Genomic DNA, 20,358 nt, shown 5'->3' with positions numbered 1-20,358 from the left:
CAGAAATAAAAATCAACAACATTTTAGGAGTATTACAAGCAAATATTTAAGCATAAATTTTGATTGAGTTGCTAATAAAGAAAGAAAGTTGCGGTATATTTTTGACAATCAACGTAAAACTTTGTCATATCCATGAACATGAATTGAGATTATAATTCTTTCAAAAAAAAAAAAAAAAAATTGAGATTATTGAGATTATAATATAACTAAAAAAAAAAGAAGCAATTTAATGTCTAGAGTAATAAACGGACCGCAAAGGATTGATACAATCGATCTCTAGCAAGATATTGTAGATAAATTATACTTTACATTTTACTACTCAAATGCTCAATTGATAAATTACTTCCTTCCAAAATATCTATGATGTTGGACTTTTTTCACTATTAATGTATCAACTTTGACTATAATTTTTTACTAACATAATAAAAAAAAAAAAACATATTTTTATCATAAGATATGTTATTAGATAGGTATCAATATAAAGTTTTATAATATAATGTTTTAAAATAAATTTTATTAACATTTAATTATATTAAAATAAAGTCAAACTAATAAATTAACAAGTGTGCAATGTTGACTGTTTCAAATATTTTGAGATAGAGAGTAGTTTTTTTTTTTTTTGTTTTTTTTTGTTTTTTTTTTTTTAAGTTACCAGTTAATTTGTTCTACAATAGTTATATCCTTTTGATAGTGTATAATTCTCAATTTACATCTTTTACCTTCAATATCTTTAAATATAAATCTATTAAAAAATCTATAATAATAAATCGTCTTTTTTTTTTTTTTTTTGTTTGAAAACTAATAACGTCTTATTAATATACTTCGTTTTTGCATATTATACACTACCTAAAATAATGATATTTAATTTAGAGTAATGTTTGTACAAACAATAGTAAATAAATGTTAAAGAGTATTATAGAACGGATGAATTATTATAATTTAAAGTGGATAAACAATTATCACACCAAAGATCAGCATGAAAGTAATTTATTTACCCACCTCTGACAGAAATTAGTGGTAATAGCACCTAAACGTTTTTTCAATGGTCTATTTGTGGTGATAATGTAACAATATCTAATCACCATAAATGGTCCAAAACCCTTGACAAATTTGTTGAAAAGTAATGAATTTGAGACGATTTTTGTTTAATTTCAACTTTTCTTTCATGGTAATGGTAATGGCAATTGTTAAAATACTAGAACCCAAAGTTGAAAAATTGAATTATGCCAATACCAAGTAAAACAACATTGTTTGAACTAGTTGGAATTGACCGAATTAAAGCTACGGATCTGCCTAAAATTGCAAAATGCACACTATGTGTCATAAATTCCATCGAGTTGTATGTTGAAGTGTTGAACTTTGACATTGAATATGTCAAGATCTCAAGAAGTGTTATTATACAAGTACAAATGCCAAGTCTGGCTAGCCTATCTTTTGGGTCCAGACACGGGATCAAATAGTAGCCCTATAAGAAAAAGAAAGGGGAATATCAATATACTCGCAGGGTATATCTTATACTCCGTACTTCGACTTAATTATATCTGTTGCATGAAAATAGAAACAAGAAAAGAGCGTTACAACTTGTAAACTTTTATAACTTGTTTGGCCGATTTTGAATAGGGTGCGTCATAAAATTTTGTTCAAGAATCGTATTTTCCTGGTATTATGCATTCATGCATGCTAGCACACATTATTGCACCACCTCTTTAAAAATTAAAAAGAAAATTTGCAACTCTAAGCGCTCAAATAGCGTAACTTTGGAAGCAAACTCTATGTTGCTTCTTAAGTAAAGATTTGCTGTTTAATTACTGGTACTTGTGTTGGTTGCTTCGATCCCTAAGTTATTATCAAGTCTTGTAGAGTTTTCCTTATTCTTTTGTTGTGCCTTCTCAGCTTCAATAAGTCGAGCCACAAACATCCTCCATTCTTTTATACATCTCTTCCGAACCTACAACCACATTAAATTAAAGATTTACTCTTATTGTAGTCTATATAAAAATTACTCGTAAAAGTATTATGACTATGACATGATAATATTATATGTAGTACATCATTTAATTTTATTTACTTGATTTATAGTCCCTTAACATGTAGTTTGATAAGGTGATTAGATATCGAAGATAAACATATGTTGGATAATAAATATAGAAATACATATAGTTGTACCATGAATCATGGCTCGAGCTATAATAAACGATTAAAAAAATGGAGAATGTATATAAGTGTATATAGAGTTGAAATGAATTAAAACAATTCACATACCCCGGTCCTTGGAGAATCTCCTCCTGATGATTCACCCTAACATAAACCATATTCATTACATAAGTATTTTACAGAACAAAAGAAACAATAAATGATCCCCCTTTGTGGGTAGCTTACAAAAATAAAAAAAAAAAATTAAAAAAAATGATATATGTAGGGAAATAAGAGAAAAAAAAAGTGATCTCGCTTTTTATTTTTTATATTTTGATTTTTATGGTTAATTTCTTACAATTTTAAATATAAAAATCACGATTATAAATATCATAATTATATCATGTGAGATCTTATTAGATTCGGCAAACAGTGGAGGAACGAGAAATCTCCCGTACAAAAATAATATGGAGTACATTGAAATGTATGTTAAAAAAGAGTGAGACAAAAATTGTTAGAGGGAGCCAAATATAATATGTGTAGTAATAACTCACACAAAAATAGTATGGAGTATATTAAAATGTCAAAAAAGAGTGAAAAAAAGGATTTTTGACAATAACCACCAACAATTGTTGGTGTTTTAGTTAGGGGTGAGCATGAGACGGGTATCCGAACCGTTAATACTAATAGTTCGGGTATCCAATAATCAATATCAATAAAAATGATATCTATAAACTGAACCGATAAGTTTAAGTACCTGGATTTTCGGATCGGTTATAGGGTACCAGATATGATATCCAATAATGATAATCAATTAAACTTAATAATGTAATTATTATGATATCATTCAACAGTAATTAACAACAGTACAATACCACATGATCTTGACAAAATTATAAATTATATTACTAATCATTCATATAATAAAGTGATTATGAAGTAAAATAGTAAGAGTTTAGATTTTGGATACATAAATTTAAATAGGAAAAAAAATTGCTTATCGAATCTGATCGAGTAACCGCTAATTCTAAAATGATACCCAATATCCATAATCGATAACAAATTATTGGATTGAGTACCCGAATTGTTAATGTTATTGGATCGAGTACCCTAAATTTCATATCGGTTACGGATCGACATTTCGGATAGTTTTGCTCAGCCCTAATTTTAGTAATAAACCCCACTAATTTATTTTTATTATTTTTTTAAAAATTTTACCATCTACTATTTTCTTAAACATTAAAACTTCACACTATATTAACTATTCATTCATGTATGACGTCATTGTAGGGCACACTAATTACTTTCCTTCCCTTTTCCCTCATTTTCTTTCTTTTTCTCTCGATTTTAAGTTTCCCGTCTTCTATTCCATTTTATTTCATCTTTAATGTCAATTAATCTAGCTCACCCACCTAAATTCTTCCACATATTCAATTCACCAGTGATGCTACTTCTCCTCTCTCTCTCTTTGTTGAAAAAAAGCAAGATTCCCAAATTGTACCTTGACTGACCAAAACTTCACAAAAGTGACAACATTGGAGAGGGGGATCAAGGTTTGGAGGAATTTTTAATCAAAGCACAAATTGGAGCAAGATATTTCATAAAACAACTATTTTTTATTAACAATGGTATATACCCTAGAAACCGTATAACTATAATTGTAACCTTTATTGAAGTCTACCCCCCCCCCCCCCCCTCAAATTGATTACCAAACTCCCAAATTCAAAACCCTAGACCCTAATTTCAATTGAAAACCCCCAAATTAACTAGTCAAACCCAGTATTCTAACAAATTACCTTTCTTCGTGGAATCATTAAAGTGTTTTTGAAACCCTAGATTTTGATTTTGGCAAATCAATTTCAAGTTTTGCCCCCAAGTAGATATGAAATGGCAAAAGAAATAGCGAAATCGTGAGAAAGAAGAAAGGGAGGGAAAACGAAGGAAGACCATTAGTGGGGCCTAATGTGACGTCATTTAAGAGTACTTGGTCAATATGATGAGAAGTTTGGGGGTTAATACTAAAATGAGAATATTTGTTTGTTAAAAAAATCTAAAAAAAATTATTAGGGATCAGAGAAGGTACGAACTTGGAAGCTTGAAAATAAACTCAATTTTCATCCGAAACCACAACCCAGGTAAAGTAAAACTAACATAATTATATGAAATATTTAAAAGATAACCAATACTAAGGGGGAGGCCAAGGCCTTCACCCTTTGACTGACGACTGCTGCGGCACCGATGCATTGCCTACAAGGCTCCAAATCTTCAAGGACTAAGGTATTAGATACTACGTAATTAATTTGATATTTAATATATTCATAATTTCAAATTTTCAGTTCATCTGAATAATTGAATTGATGTTTTGTTAATGCTATAGCGCTTATGAAATAATTGAATTGCTATTTGGTTATTGTGTTGAATTGAATTGCACTTATTCATTTTTTTTCAGATTTAATTGAATTGTTGTTTAGTTGAATTGAATTAAATTGCTACTAGATTGTATTGTATCATAGTGTTCAATTGAATTGCTGAATTTTTCGTCATTTCTAATTCATTGAAGTAAAAACGTACTCCAAACAAAATGCATGATATTGCTAGTTCCTTCACTAAAAAAAAAAAAAAAAATCCTCCTAGTCATTAGTCAACAACATTCTTCTCCAAATGAACAAATCTTCACTCAACATCATGCTAGCCGACAACATTCCTCTCCCACACACAATCCACCTCAAAGTTCTACTCATAATTAGACCCGAAATCAATTAGAACTAGACGCAAAACTTTTTTTTTTTATACTTTCACAGGTCATCTATAATTGATGGTGATCCACCATTTTGAAAATCCTGAATCCGCCATTAATTATAGACCATGAAATTAATTAAATTGCAAAAAATTTATAAGAACAAAGAGAGTACCTGTTTATAAAGAGAAGGAACACTTTTATGAAATATCCATTGAGCATCAACAACCCCTATTTTTTCATGTGCAGGCTGTTTCGGTCCCCATTATTCCAAAAAAAAAAAAAAGAACAAAAATCATTGTCAGTGTTAAATAAATTACTCTATTCATCTTAATATTCATCTCATTTTGTGCGGGATTTAATACACAATACACAATTTTGACCAAACAACAAAATAAATCATTGTTCTACTCATTTTTAATTTGTATGGTCTATAACTTTGATCATTAATATATTTCATTACATAAATAATATTTATTAAAGTAATAAAAAGTTAAAATTTTGAACATACACATTGAAATGAATCTAAAAAATCTATGCATAATACTTTTTTCATTGTATACAAATCACGAATTGCGGGTTTGTGCCCATGGACTAATGATAATATTTAGAAAGAGTGATTTTGTCCGTCAATTTTACAACTCCTTCTTTCATGGCCACAACACTTTGGCCATCCGGAAGACCAACATTGCAAGATGGGACATCATGAACGTCAACCAAGCAAGAAAGATCGCCGGTTACATGATGGGAGCAACCGGTATCCACGATCCACTTTCCATTCACACGGTTGGTTGGTGGGGATGAATTACCCATGGTGAATTAAAAAAAATTTCAAGATTTATTTATTGAAGCAACCTTAGCTCCGATACCATGATAATATTTAGAAAATATAGAAGAATTAGAATTGTATTTCTTGATCATAATATTCCACCCAACATCCATATTTATACAAGATCTCTCCTTGAGTAACAAGGAAACCAAAACTTATCTAACTTAGAAAACTAATTATCTTTTCCTAAGATAAACTATAAGAAAATATATCTTGTAATCAAATAATATATCATATCTTTCCTAATAACTAAACAGGGTAAAAACTAAAAAGGAATGAAAATCACAAACCTGTACACATTTTTGAAGGGCAAAGTCAAGACCCCATCCATGGACCAAGTCATTCTGCATGCGACGCCATTTAGCAATGCAAGCAAAGTTTAATAAAGATTTCAACCATAAACTCAACAGTTTTTTTTTTGGTTGGTAAGGACAAGGGTGGGACAAGGGTCCTATTGGGCCGGAACCTCTTATAGATCATCCAATCCGAGTTAGCGGGGTAGACACTTTGAAAATGAGGGAGAAAGGTAAGGGAATCCCCACCCCAAAGTGCATTTAGTAGGGTTAGATCGCACAAAAGTGCACAAACCTGAATCATATGCCACACGCAACGCCATGCATTTCGAGAGAACACAGGAGCCATAATCTCAACAAAGCTGTGCATATTTAGTCACGTGTGAATCTTATTAGATTCGTGAAAATATTTACCAATACGATTTAAAAAAAAATAATAAACATATACTACATATATGTATGAATTGGAGATCAGACCGTGAAATAACAAATTCTTTACATTTTGTGAAATGATCGATTCTTCATCAAAATATCTACGCTCTACTGTTAGTTGATGGCTTAATGTCACGGGTCATCTCCCTTGCCAACAATGGGCGTCACATGGGTCACTAGGCAACAGGGCATAATCGTGGCTAGGGGGCTTGCCCTTGGTGCCCTGCTGAGCACCTCCCCCTATAGAGCTTTATTTAGTACCCTGCTTAATTTCCTAGTGAACACCCAAGTGACAGTAACACAATAATGGGTCATTTGGAGACCCAAATGAAGTCCAAATGGGCCCAAATTTGGGGGCCCACCGTATTTTGGGCCAAGGAAGACGATGGTGGTGTCGGTTTTCCGAGACGAGGTCCCGAAATACAAGTTTGTGCAGCAGGTAGCCCGGAAAACGCGGGAAGCTTCTAGAAGGTACCGGAGCTATCTACGGGGTTCTTTCGGAGGAGTATTCTGGAGGGGATGTCTCTAGAATATTCAAGGTTCATCTAGTGCATCTTAGAAGTCTCCAGGGTCTTCTATGCATGTACATTTTGTATGTAAAGCTCTAGAATGTTCTAGGTTAGTCTTTAGCATTCTAGGCTTAGATGTGTGTAGAAACCTCCATGTATCTATGTTCCTTTGGAGGTGGGAACTTTCCAGATTGTTGTAGTCTAGAACCCTCCATTTGAGGAGGTTAGGAACGTTCTAGAGATAGCTTGTAAGTAGGGAGGAGCACTATAAATAGGCTCCAAGGCATCATTTGTACATTCAAGTTGAGAGCAATACAAAAAGTCTTCTATAAGCACTTGTGTTCTCTTGCAACTCAATCTCTTCCCTCAAACACTTAAAGAGTGTGAGGAAAACTAAGGCACGAAGGTGCCAAGTGAGTGATCGGGCATACTAGCAAGGGTGATAGCTTGTGTGCTCAATTGTCTACGACACTTAGTCGTAAATTCGGACTAAGGCACTAAGGGTGAGTGCTTAGTTCAACCAAGGCGACTTGTTAGCACCAAGGGGCCGTGCTAGCAAACTTATTTTAGCAGCACAAAGGGTTGTGCTACGTGGGCACAAGGAATAGTGCCAAGGGAGAAAGCCTGACTCGTCTTACGACGGACTGTAAGCGGGTGGCGCACGGTGCGTGACTAGGGCAAAGTAGTCGGCACGTGACATTAAGGTGACTTATATACAACTATAATATTACGTGTCAATTTTAAATGCCTTAAGGTGACATATATATAACTATAGTATTACGTGTCAATTTTAAATTCCGATGCAATAGCGACTACTTGTACAACATAGTTCTTATTTGTGAGACATACCTGGCACAGGGTGGTAAACTTGGGTCTATACACGAACCTTCTCTCTCAAGATTATCCCTAAACAATACTGATAATTTCGAAAAGTAGATACATTGAGGTGCATTAGGGTCTTTGCACCAGTCGACCTTCTCCGTTGAGTCCCTGGAGAAAGCACCCAAGAAAGGGTAGAAAATAAAACAACAGAAAAAAAATAAAATAAAAAATAAAAAATAAAAAATAAAAAAAGAAAACAATCGACAATTTCATGTTCTATCTCATTTTAATCAATTTTATTAAATCCTCATTTTAATTAGTAGACTTGTATTTAAAAGAAAATATACTTAGACAATTATTTTTATTATTATTACTTGTGAACTTCACTGTCATTTCTTTTCATTGTCAACGGCCAAGACCTTCGACTACTGGGATCTAGACCAGGCTGCGAAATCTCCAAACCATATTTCTTCACCAAATCGATATATCTGAAACATCAATATAATTAAAACGATCATAGTTTAATTAATGTCAATATGAAAATAGTTAGTCTTTATTTATTACTCGTACTATCCCATATTTTATGAGCATAAATCCTTATTATTTGGTAATAAATAAGGAAAATTTATTAGAAGAGTACTTATATCTTTATTTTTTTACGAAAAAGGATCTTATATGTTTAAAGTGGTGAAAAAAGTTCTAATAAATCACTTTTATTGTAAAGAGATCTTGACGTCGGAATATGGCCATTAATTTTACTTTTTCGGTGTTGATCATCACACACGTGACATGTGATGTTTTTAAATGGCCCTTTCGTTCATTCCCTTCTCCCCCCCCCCTCCACGTGTTCACATTCTCTCTCTTTCTATCCCCAAATTTTCTCTCAAAATTCCTTCTATTTTCTTAAAATCATGGGAAAAAAAAGGAAAATACATTTTTTTAAACATCACGTGCATGTCACATGATCAATGCCGGAAAAGTGAAGTCAGCGGTCATATTCTGATGTCAAAGTTCCTCCTCACAACAAACATATAAGATCCTTCTTTACTATAAAGTGAACATATAAGTACCTTTTAGACAAATTTTCCAATAAATAATGGTGTTCAAATTTTGTTGATTCAAAGGTGCATCAATGTATCCATAAGATATAGAGTAACACACTTACTTTACAGGGTCAAAATGCTCAACTCCCAAGTCCTCATCCCAAACAAAAATGTAATCATAAGTCGCAACAATGTCCGGATGTAGAAAACGTTTTGCGTACCACCTTTAAATTAAAAATAAAAATCAAAAAAGCCAGAAGAAATTAAAATGGTAAATATTAATAATCAAAGGCAATGGCCAATGAACAAAAGCAATGATCCAAGAAAGTTATTTACCATTTTGTCTGTTTTAGAACATTAACATGGATAGCTCGCTTTGACCACTCAAATTGGTCCCATTCACTTGTCTTCCCATCATAGTGAAAAAGCATAATAGAAAAGTCATCTGAAAACTATACATAACAATTCAAAGTAGAGATCATACAAAAATACGTACGCTTTCAAATAATATTATGACAACAATGCAATCGCTTATAATAAAAACTCATCATGTGATCCGCGAGAACCCAAGTACATATAAGTACGAGTAAGAGATTAGAAAAAGTGAAAGGGGGAAACCTTTTTAACAGCTGCGTCAATGTTATCCTTCATATCTATACCAACTGTGAAGGTTACAAGATACTTGGGTTTCCTCATCACATCCTGTAGAAGTCATAGGCAAGAGATTGAATTTTTAATATTTGTATCAATACTCCTTGTTTCACATTATTAACAGATTGTAAAGCTTCGCACGAAGTTTTGTTTATTAAGGTGATCATTAATCGAATCTGCGATGCAACTAGTTCTAACATTATAAGGTATTTTGTATTGAAATTTTAGATTTTCTGGAAATTGTTTGTAAGTGTTGTTTAATTACCTTTTATCACCCTTCAAAAAAAAAAACTACCTTTTATTAATATAATTTTTTTCCTTCTTGTAAAAAAAAAAAAAAAAAAAAAAAAAAACCGATTATATGTCATCAGAAAAAGGTAATATATACCTTACATAAGTAGATACTAGATAACGATTTGAGACAAAAGAAGAACAGTATTGTGTTGCACTAGAATTGAGCAAGTTTTTTCAAGAGAGTTAATATATTGTACGTTGAAATACCTCATCAGGATGACCCCATAATCTACGAAGATAGAAGTCCGATTGAGATGCAATTATGCCTGATGGTAGACTCTCAGCACCTCTAGGATTTGTTTGGACCCAAAATGGCATCTGACATACATCAATGAGAGTGATAATTACAAGAGATAGTTACATCCGGATATACAATACACCTATAAGCATTTTGTTCTCATTTTGACGATTGTTTTTCATTTAATCATCCAATAAAGAGCAAAAACTAACTTTAAATTAGTTAGGTGCACGATACACCCGAGTGTGTATAAAATATTTCAGATGATTACATAAACGGAGTAAGTTTATTTCTATCCCGAAACATTAGAAGACCTAAAACATACAATTAAACGTGTTCCTAAAAGTGCAAAATGACAATAAAGTGTACTCCGTAGAAATCTTACCTTTGGGTCATGCAACATATGATTTTGGTCATTAGGTTCACTAGACGAGAAGGCCACTGGAATATACTTCCATGTATTAAACTGTAAATTTCACAGGGGTTAATAGTTGAATATATACGAATCGTACTTGCTCGATTTTTTTTTTTTTTAAATACGAAGTATATTTTAATATATTGTGAATAAATATACAAATATTGTGAATATATATACAAATATACAAGTATGTAATTCATGTACTCGTAGTTGATAAGGCAAAGTTTTTGTATTTTGAAATGCATACCGTAGAAGCCGAAATCAAGAATGTAACATAAGTTCCAATCACATATCCAATAACCATTGCAGTGAAAGTTATCAAAATCGGCCGTGAAAACTCATTTGGTAATCTCCTTGTTACCATTCTGCATCGAAAATGCGTGATAAAAACATGAAAAACAACATTCTAAGACAGAGTAATATATAAATTTCTGCTGTTTTTATTTACAATAATACATTAATACATTGTCTAAATAACAATAAATTTTAATCCAAGGAAAAGAAAACAGACCTTTAATCACAGCTTAATTTGCTTGATGAAGATTCTTCAATAATTATTCACGATAGTGTAGAAGTTTTTGAAGACGAAAGATTGCACTTATACACAATAGAGTTAATTGAATATAAAAATTGAGGAAACAAGAACAAATTAAAGCGTTGCTAAAGATCTCAATTGTTGCTAAAATGCTTAAAAGTGTGTGAAAACCAGAATGCAGTGCATTGAAACAAATTCTAGTGTTTACACGTTGAATATTATTGAATCAAATCATGATTTATATGTAATTGTTTGATTACAAGTAATAATTCTTCTGTAATTTCCATATAAAGAAGATATAGTTTCTATATTGAGAAGATGTCTCAATATTATACACTGTATATTAATTATAATCCTATGATTCAATTCACAAACTCTTCAAAAAGGCTGATGTACAGATTACATAAAAAGTTCCTCTAATCACAATCTTATCTAAACATTGAATACAATAAAATAGTCAAACAGAAAAAATACAAATTTTCAAATGTGGCCAATACAACATGCTAGGAAGATTAACAAAGTGGACATTAACCTTGTGAAGTTGTGAGTAATGACCATCAGTGTTCCAATCACTGTCGAACTTTCTTTCGGTTTACCTGAGTAATTATCTTTCTAGTTAATTTGAAAATTTTAATCTTAAAGTAGCTCTCATGCGACTATTAATTTTGGACGGAGGAAATAACATTGTACAAAAGACCAAGAGTAATAATATTCCGTAGTAATAAAGTCCGAAATTAATTTATAGGTGTCTCATCCTGTAGTTACAATGTTTTCTAGTAGATTTATAGCAAACAAAAAATACATTTCCTGATGCAGTCAAAGTAAAGATGGGGTTTGTATTTACAAGTTGCAGAAGCTGGTTTCTAATTGAGAAAATATAACACAATGTGAGGACAGAGAACTATACAACAAATAGTGGGTTTCATAAATAAGGGAGCAACCAAACCCTATTATGTGGTTATGCCCCATCAGCTGCAGGACTGTGATTGTATGGAGTCGAAGAAGGAAGCCAAATTTCAACTCGGGTTCCACCTGTTCCAAGAGCAGCATCTATGTTCCGGGGAGAGATGACACGGACGACACAGCCATAGCTCTCAAGTATCTCTCGTGCTACTGTGAGGCCGGCAACAAAGTTCCATGTCATATTGTCCTCCATCATTTGTTCAGAAAAAAGTTCTGCTCCAAATGGTGTAAGTGAATGCATCTGTGTCTGTAAATTAACAAAAAAAATAAAAATAAATAAAATAAAGAGAGTATTAAGGCAGGCAAAGCTGATGCTAGTATAAATTCTCCAAGCTAAGCAAGCTGATCAATCATTATAAGCATCCAAATGCTGACTTAATGTAATGACAGAAAGTACTACATTTGGCAGATATCAATTACGATAGATAAGATAATTAGAGAGCTCAAAGTCTAATACATCCATGTCAGAACTTATTGTATTTAGAGAACTGACCCACTCATATCCTGATCAAATTTGGATTGTGCCTCTACATAAGAATAGCATACACTGTGAGTGTTAAAATTTTTACTGAAGCAGGGATATGAACAAATTATTTGGATTTTGAGGCATCTTTAAAATCAAAGTGGAGCTCTAAAGATGAACTTCAATTAGGATATACTAGTAATATTTACACACAGAGTATTATATTTTTGAATGTCTGGAAAAAGTTGTAGCCTTGTTGGTTTTATAAAATATCCTAAGATTAACTGAGAGTGGGATTCTTTAAGTAACATTGTGACATATGCTTAATTACGAGAGATTGGGACAATGTGACTTTTTCCAGAGAAGTATGTTAAAATTAAAGAGATGATCTTACCATGTAGTGCATATCTGGACCATCATCATCAATCACAACAAGAGCACCACCTGCAGGTGCTCCTATAGAGACGATTTCAACTTTTCCCCCAACATGTGTGCGCAATAGTGCACCCTCTATTAGATTACTGAGGGCCTGACGCAGAGCAGGTTCTTCTATAGCCACTGGCAAGTATTGGGAGAATTCACATAATTCCAATCTACGCTTCTGGTTAAGAGCAAGAGGCTGTGCAGCTCCAACCAAATCCACCACTATATCAGAAACATTGCACGGTCTTCCTAACAAGAGCCAAGAGCATAAGAAAACAGGAAACTTGTGACAAACACAAGAACAATAGCAAGCACTAGTAAATGTCCGCATTATCTCCCATATAGAATACTTAACAGAAAGGCTTCATTGATTGAATGCAACAGCTCAGCAAAACACTTCACAGTGGCCAAGCTTGAAAACCTTGGCCAAGTGGGTTGGAAAAAAATAAAAATTGCCCCTACGTGTACCTGATGCTATGCTGTTGTACAGGTGCTAGTGCCAATGGTGGCATTGGCATCTCTAAATCTTTGATTGCCAAACTTAAAGAACGTTGCTGATCAGAATCTCTTATCTTATCAGCAGGTGGGAAAGTTGGCACATCCTTTGGTAGTTTAAACGTTCTCATTTCAGGTTGAGCATAACTTGAGCAATCCATTTTTTTCAATGATTCTTCATTGAATCTCATTATGTTAGCCTGTACAGATATAAACGATGCAGTGAGATGGTTCAGAAAAACAGAATGGTCCAAAAGGATAACAGGAAATTGCTTTTGTCGACGTATACATAAGCTGAATAATGACTATATATGCAACGAGAAAAGAAACCACAGCAACATAAGAAGCCTTAACGCCAATGATGAGGTCGACTACACAAGAATCGAAATTTAAAAAAAAAAAAAATGAATGAATAGAAATATAAAGCTGGTTCCAACAATACAACTTCTGTTTCAAGAACTTCACACTTTTAAATATCATAACTGTTTCAGTTTTAAGAAACACGAGGATAGGTATAACTTGCCCACAAGGGATTAAATTATCCTCCAACAGCAGACAGAAATCTAAGCAAAGCGCTTCCAACACATTAGTAATTAACCTGTCAAAAAAACAAATCTCAAAGAACCAAGGAAATGATCACATGCAGGTTTATACAACTTATTTTATTAGGTAAATTATAAGTCAAGTTAGACAGTTTTCACTTTTCAGTAATCAAGGAAATCAATTCAAAGGACATAAGTTCTACACAAGACAAGGCTGGGAAAGAAAAAAGTTCCATTAAAAAGCCCTTTAAAAATCCACAATATAATTAAGAGGCCTGTATATTAGATAAATAGAGAAGCCTGAGTGCCCGACCCATCAGACGTGACTTGTAAAAAAAGAAATCCCAAACCCATGCCATTAAGGTTTCTTCTTCTTCTCTCCATAACATCATGTTGACTTCATTTCTTATTTAGAATCCAATCAAACCAGCCCTTCCCAAAAGCAACCCAGGCAAATGATCTAATCCTAGAAACCACCGTATAGACTGTTGAAGGAACCCAATTGATAATAGAGCAATATGATGACAATCAAGCAATACTTCAAAAAATTGCACATCAAGAATCTATATACCAGCAGAATGCGTCTTCCTTTGGACATGAATGTTAAGAAAGAACCCTTGGCAATGGAGAGTATCAAACCTGAACCCCAAATGAAAACAACGGTTGGGGGGGGGGGGGGGGGGTTGATAATGGATGCTTCAGTTTCTATTCCCTAATTGCTTTAGTTAAGAAATGCAAAAAACTGATATTTGAATCCCCAAATGTGTACACATGTGGGTCAAACATAGGAAAAGGGGGGAGAAAATTCTCACCGAAGCCTATTGTGATGGATTAGCCACCACTAAGACTGTATACAAGAGGGGGAGGGCAACGGCAAGTCGGCAACAACAGCAGGGGCAAGAAACAAATAGCAGAAGAGGACAATGATATTTAATGTTCCACTAGAGAGTGTGGCTGTGTGGCAACCTGAACTCTGATGTTTTGATACTTTAGCCAGAGCAGGACAAATTTCATTAATTGGAAGCTAGGTTATGTTTGTAGTAGTATGCCTTAGTATATAAGAAGTTAGCTTATGCAGTAGTTGTCATGTGTAAATTGTATGAAATGTTTTGTAAGAGACTAGCAACCTAAAGTTGCCTACTCATAAAGGCCTTAAGCCACCATCTGTGTGTTTTTTTTGCTTTCAATCAATCAAACTACCAGCTTCCATCTTTATTTCCTTATTTCCATAGCATAAATATTCATCAGTAACGCTAGTCCATTACACCTATAAAGTTACTCATTCAATTAGTAATAAGGTTTGAGTTGGGGCCTCATTGGGTATTTGAACGTTTAAATCTCCTCCAACATGGACACGGGCTTGCACATCCCAACGATATGTACAATCTGGAGATATAAATGTAAATGGTAAAGATAATTTAGAGCCAAGTTAGAAACTAGCACGTATAAAATTTTGAGCTTCTCATCATGGAGACCCATTTAGTTCAAAATAAAGGGAATATTAGTATATATTACATGTGAGGATAATGGTAAAAACCCATATATGTGCACATATGTGAGTCCCACTCACTCACACATTAAAATAGACTTTTTTTTTTTTTAAAAAAAAAAAAAAAAAACAAAAATACTACCCAATACGCTTAAGGTATTACTCCTCCCATTTCCAACTGGTTTTAAATAGAGCTTGCTTGAACATGTACATTACCTAAAAGGATACAACACTGCCGTTAAGGTAACACTAACAGCCTAGGTAACATGTTAGATTAACAAATTTGTAATCTCACAAGTTTTAAATAATGTTTACCAAGAAATTTCATTGTCTAGCAAAGAGGGATAAAGATATCACTCCAAAAAACATGCTAGCTCCATCATCAAGTACTCACAACTTCAAAAGATTTCAGTCTCACAATCACCAAAGATCACCTTCATATAATGTTGGTTCTCAGCCTATAGATTTCCACATCCATTAACTAAATAAGTGACAGGATATAGTAGGTCTACACAACTTGCTGCTGCTGCATATTTCTGCAGTATTTCTTACTTTTAGGAGGCCCAAAAGCCTCAAACATCCCCTTCTACAAACATTCACATCTATTATCAACATAATTCACTACTGGAAAAGAGACCTATATGGCTATATCACAATGTTCTAGGAAAATAATATATCTGGCAACCTTTTATGTAAGCCTAATTCCAGTCATCAATTCTATTCTGTGCTTAATAACAATGTTTCTAAACTAGAAATGCTTTCTTATAAAGGAAACTGGAAAGAATCTAGCAAAGCCAATCCTTAACACTATAAATTAGCAGGTTCATCAATCTTAAGAGTCCAATTTTGTTCTTCCTCATCCAAGGAAGACCTCAATAAGGTACAAATCCAAAGGTAGGCAAAGAGCTATATCAAAAGTTGAATTAATATATTTGAAGGTCTTCAGAAAGAGAACAAACCTTTGTCAAGAGGACAGCATCCTGCAGCTGTTCCAAGGTGTCTCGTATATGATCTCCTTGGACCATTATGTCTTCAACAATGTCATGAGCAATCTAACATAACAAAGTCATCAGTTTAGCTAACATGGACAACTAAATAGTGAACAATACGAGGTTAAATCTCCTAAAATTCATAAGATCAGGCCACAGGAGAAGATAAGGATCACCTCACTTCTCTTGATTTGAACTGCTAACAATTTAGATAGACTCTGTATGCTAGACAATGGTCCACGAATCTGATGATAATTAGATAAAACAGCACACATAATGAGTTCCAGAAGCCCTGTGGAGTCATACACAAGGAAGGCACTGAGCCATAAAAAAAAATGATATATTACTTGTTCAACAAGATTACTCATCCGGATGTTATTTTGCCAAGATGTCTGTTGAAGTAGCATTGCTTTCTAGAACAAAGAAAAAACAAGTTAAAGAAAGATCCTGCAAACAAATTAAAAGCTGGACTTATCAAAAAAGATATCATAACCAATAATAGAAGCATCCATCATTCAAATTTAAAAACACAATAGTGATTATAGTAATGGTCACAATATTATCTCTGTTCACAAATGGATTGCCATTGAAGTGGCACATTAACCACGGTATCAAAGTTTTATACAATAAATATAAACACAGCAAAAAAGTGTCATTCATTTGATTATGGAAGTTAATCCACCCTTCTTTGATATTGCTGGAGGAGCTTTGAAGAGTTTGAACCAACCCATGAGAGGGAGGGCCTTTAAACACTTTTTATCTTTACATTATGTAAAACCAAGTCCCTACAAGAGTAAAGACCTTGCGCATACAATGTTATACCCAAACATAATAAGTGCTTGTTTGGTTTGTGTAGGAATGCAATTCCTATAGAAAGTTTTATATCATGGGAATTAATTTCCCTTTTGTAATTCATGGGAAAATGCCCAAACTAAGCTTGGTTAAGGGAATTTATAATTCCCATGAATTAACATAGGAATTTTAACTAACCAAGGGGAAGCTAGATAAATTATTTCCCATGATTAATGGGAATTACAAATTCTTAAGAATTTTAACTTCCCCCATTTTCCTTACTTTTGGTCAACCAAACACCGTGCCAAAACTCTAATTCATGTGAACTTGTGAAGTTAAAATTCCTATAATACATATGAAGTTAAAACTCCTACATTTTTTCCAAAATTTCCCAAGTGCTTATTCTCATATCATATCCTTATCCTAAGACATTTGTCAAAGCTCAAGGAGAAAAGCAATCAGCACATATCATACCAAGTTACCAACTGTCTTTACTCTAATAGAGAAGCATCCAATTGGCTTATAAGATAAATTATCTGCAAAAGATAAAATCTAATTATCTACATGCAATTGCGTGAATTCAAGCTAATAAAAGATATCTGCAGGAGCAACAGAAGCTTAAAACTTCTCCCAACAATACAATGTAAACAGGAATAGTATGTTGATTGCAAGCAGCCCTGCAAACACTGTAAGCCCCACCACCACCCCTTTAATACTTATCATATCAGTTTCAAGCTACATGTCATATCATCAGCTTTATTGGATTCCAATGACAATTAAACCCAAGTGGACTTAAAATTAATTTTTAAAAAACTTGACAAAGAAGCGTATATCAAACGTGTAACTGATCTATAGGATTATATTGCATTGCTCAAGGTTAATAAACCACAAAGACTAACATATGAGGTAAAAGGCAAAAAGGATGAAATCAAACAAAGATGAAATACCTGATCCATAACATAAGCCGTAGCAAGGGAATGAGAAATATTAATAGCGTTTAATCTCTGGTCAGCTGATAGATTGAAGCATGTCAGTGGATTTCCACCACATGGTGGGATATCTGGCGCCTTCGAATCAAATTTAGGGGGCAATGCATAGCACTCTTCTGGGGATGGCAAATGAGAAGCATCATGAGGTCCCTTTTCAAGCTCAACACCAGGAAGTTCAGCAACCAAAAACCCGACAACAAATGGATGTTTGACCATTGGAAATACAACAGATCTACACTCAGGTATTGCCTCAGCCTACAACTCATAAGAAAGTTGAGTCCAAGATAAGTCAATGAAAGATCCCATGCTGAATGATTCAGTAAAAGCCCATTCAATTTGCACAATAAATTTAAAAGCCTACTTGCATGTTTGAAAGAGCAGCTTCAGCACCACGCAGCCCAGCTGGAACACCAAAATTACCAACTAAAATGACAATATCAGACCCATCCACTGTTGGATAAAATGTAACACGTCGAAGTTCTAAACGATCCATCACATAGCTACCAGCAGGCCTGACATAAACCTGCACAAACAAAAGGTATCAACTATCAGTACTCAACCATCAAAAGAAAAAAAGAGAGAACAACTATCAGTATCCAAATACTCTGTAACTGCATTTTAAAAACCAAAAGGCAATATTCTAAGTTGAGTAAGAACCTTAAATAATTATCAAGAAAAAAAAAATGTCTGTCCATATACTACTGATTACTAAACAAACTCTGCCATGCTCTCTTAGATAAGAAGATGTTGTAATAGACTAACTTTAGGAGGGCAATTTGGGAAGTCTAGTATTATTATTAGGTCCTGGTCCTTAGCTTTAGTATAAATAGATAGAGGGTAGAAAGAAGAAGAAGGCATGAATTGGGTTATTGGAAATAGAGAGTTGCTACCTCAAGTTGCTAATAGGAGTGTTGTAGGCTAAACCTACTACCTTTGTAAGCTTTCAGCCATTATCAATCGAATTATCAAGCCTTTATCTTTATGTAATTGTTCTGTTAAATCAGAAATACTAAGCTAGAATATCAGTCCATTACAGATGTTTTCTTTAGTGTTTTATTTATTCACATTTGGACCTTTAGCCCATTGTTGATACCCTATCATGATCAATAGTAAGCAGTAAGCTCAAAGGCAACATTAGGCAAGTTCCTTGGATCAACAAAACAATTAAAATGCCAAAGCAAAAAATATGGGATGTTAAATATTGCAGGGTTGTTTGGTTGACAAAAACACTGAAAATAGACAAAATGGAGGAAGTTGCTTAACTGTACCCCTGAGTACAGGAAATTTCCTGTCCAAAGTTTTACACACATAGTTAACCAAACAACATTTTCCACACTACGGAATACACGTTAAAAGCAACTTATCTCCTATAAGAAAAGTAGCATAACTTCGTATGTTCAACCAAACGACCATTTAAAATCCCAAATAAACCCGAGCAACATCATTAACCTACCGACAGGTAATCATATCGATCAAAAACTAAAGCAATCAATCAACTACTGCATTCTATTCTAAAATGGGCATCCTGCAAATTCATTAAAAAAAAAAAATTTGAAAAACTTACAGAGAGAAGGGCACTGGGGTCAACAATCCTTCGGAAAAGGGTCAATTGATCAAGACAAAGCTTCTGAAAATCAGGGCTTGGTAGAATAATACCTTGAGATTTAGGGTCCCTCTCTATTTTCTGGGTAAATTCAATGGGAGAAGACGAAGCTTTGCGTATTACAGAAGCCAATGCCGAAGCAGAAGGGACCCACTCACCTCCTTCTTCCTCCTCTAAAATGGGGTTATTTACATACCTTAAAGTAGCAGTAGAAGTAGAAGAAGATGAAGAATTGGCCAAAAATGGCGGTTTTTGGTGAATTGGGAAAAAAGAGTAGCATTTGAAGCAACAAATTTGGGGTTTTTGGGAATAATTATGGTGAAAAGGGTTGGAATTAGAGCAAAAGAAAGATGGATTGGAGAGAGAAGAATGTTGTGGAGGGATTGCAGAGAGAAGATGCATCATGTTTCTGGGTTACTGACTGATTGATTGATTGTGTTGGTGTTGATGAGAAATGGGGTTCTAAATTAGTGAAGGGAGAGTGATGATAAGAAATGGTGGTTGGTAACGAACTTTCTTTTGCCACAATCATCTAAGGCCTTACCTATGCATTTATGAGATCGGTCTTTTTCGGGTTTCTATTCCTACACGTTGGTTTAAGTTCAATAATGTTGAGTTAGGTTGTGTTTTGCTGAGAAATTTTAAGTAATCTCCTTAGCTAAACGAGGCTAGCACG

At 33.7% G+C, this 20,358-nt stretch overlaps 2 protein-coding genes across 2 annotated transcripts; both read right to left on the bottom strand.

Annotated features, from left to right (window-relative positions):
• Window positions 1–1,801: 1,801 nt before the first annotated feature.
• LOC145580659 (uncharacterized) lies at window positions 1,802–10,763 on the bottom strand. Its single transcript, XM_081637787.1, has 13 exons — window positions 10,647–10,763; window positions 10,367–10,447; window positions 9,951–10,061; window positions 9,417–9,500; window positions 9,135–9,250; window positions 8,921–9,022; window positions 8,130–8,243; window positions 7,783–7,839; window positions 6,288–6,354; window positions 5,990–6,043; window positions 5,046–5,120; window positions 2,263–2,298; window positions 1,802–1,948 (listed from the first exon to the last, which is right to left on the bottom strand). The coding sequence occupies exons 1-13, from the start codon at window positions 10,761–10,763 to the stop codon at window positions 1,802–1,804; spliced, it is 1,161 nt and encodes a 386-aa protein (XP_081493913.1).
• Window positions 10,764–11,637: 874 nt separating this feature from the next.
• Window positions 11,638–20,300, bottom strand: LOC145582782 (chloroplast sensor kinase, chloroplastic-like). The gene is made up of 9 exons (XM_081639801.1): window positions 19,644–20,300; window positions 18,441–18,602; window positions 18,038–18,334; window positions 16,646–16,711; window positions 16,475–16,543; window positions 16,269–16,361; window positions 13,252–13,478; window positions 12,755–13,028; window positions 11,638–12,144 (listed from the first exon to the last, which is right to left on the bottom strand). Exons 1-9 carry the CDS (start codon window positions 20,085–20,087, stop codon window positions 11,893–11,895), a joined length of 1,884 nt encoding a protein of 627 aa, XP_081495927.1. The 5' UTR covers window positions 20,088–20,300; the 3' UTR covers window positions 11,638–11,892.
• Window positions 20,301–20,358: the final 58 nt, after the last annotated feature.

Source organism: Chenopodium album, chromosome 15 (genome assembly GCF_948465745.1).
Source record: "Chenopodium album chromosome 15, dcCheAlbu1.1, whole genome shotgun sequence".
Taxonomy (NCBI): Eukaryota; Viridiplantae; Streptophyta; class Magnoliopsida; order Caryophyllales; family Amaranthaceae; genus Chenopodium; species Chenopodium album.
The sequence above is the reverse complement of the archived record's forward strand: the minus strand, read 5'-3'. Positions and strand labels throughout refer to the sequence as shown.

Coding starts and splice junctions, on each gene's coding strand:
- LOC145580659 (XM_081637787.1), bottom strand. CDS start 10,763: ATGGTAACAAGGAGATTACCAAATGAGTTTTCACGGCCGATTTTGATA. Junction 7,840..8,129: donor AATGACAGTGAAGTTCACAA/GTAATAATAATA, acceptor AGTATTGTTTAG/GGATAATCTTGAGAGAGAAG. Junction 5,121..5,989: donor CCCTTCAAAAATGTGTACAG/GTTTGTGATTTT, acceptor GGACCGAAACAG/CCTGCACATGAAAAAATAGG.
- LOC145582782 (XM_081639801.1), bottom strand. CDS start 20,087: ATGATGCATCTTCTCTCTGCAATCCCTCCACAACATTCTTCTCTCTCC. Junction 18,335..18,440: donor CTGCTCTTTCAAACATGCAA/GTAGGCTTTTAA, acceptor TATGAGTTGTAG/GCTGAGGCAATACCTGAGTG. Junction 12,145..12,754: donor GTCCAGATATGCACTACATG/GTAAGATCATCT, acceptor GTTAATTTACAG/ACACAGATGCATTCACTTAC.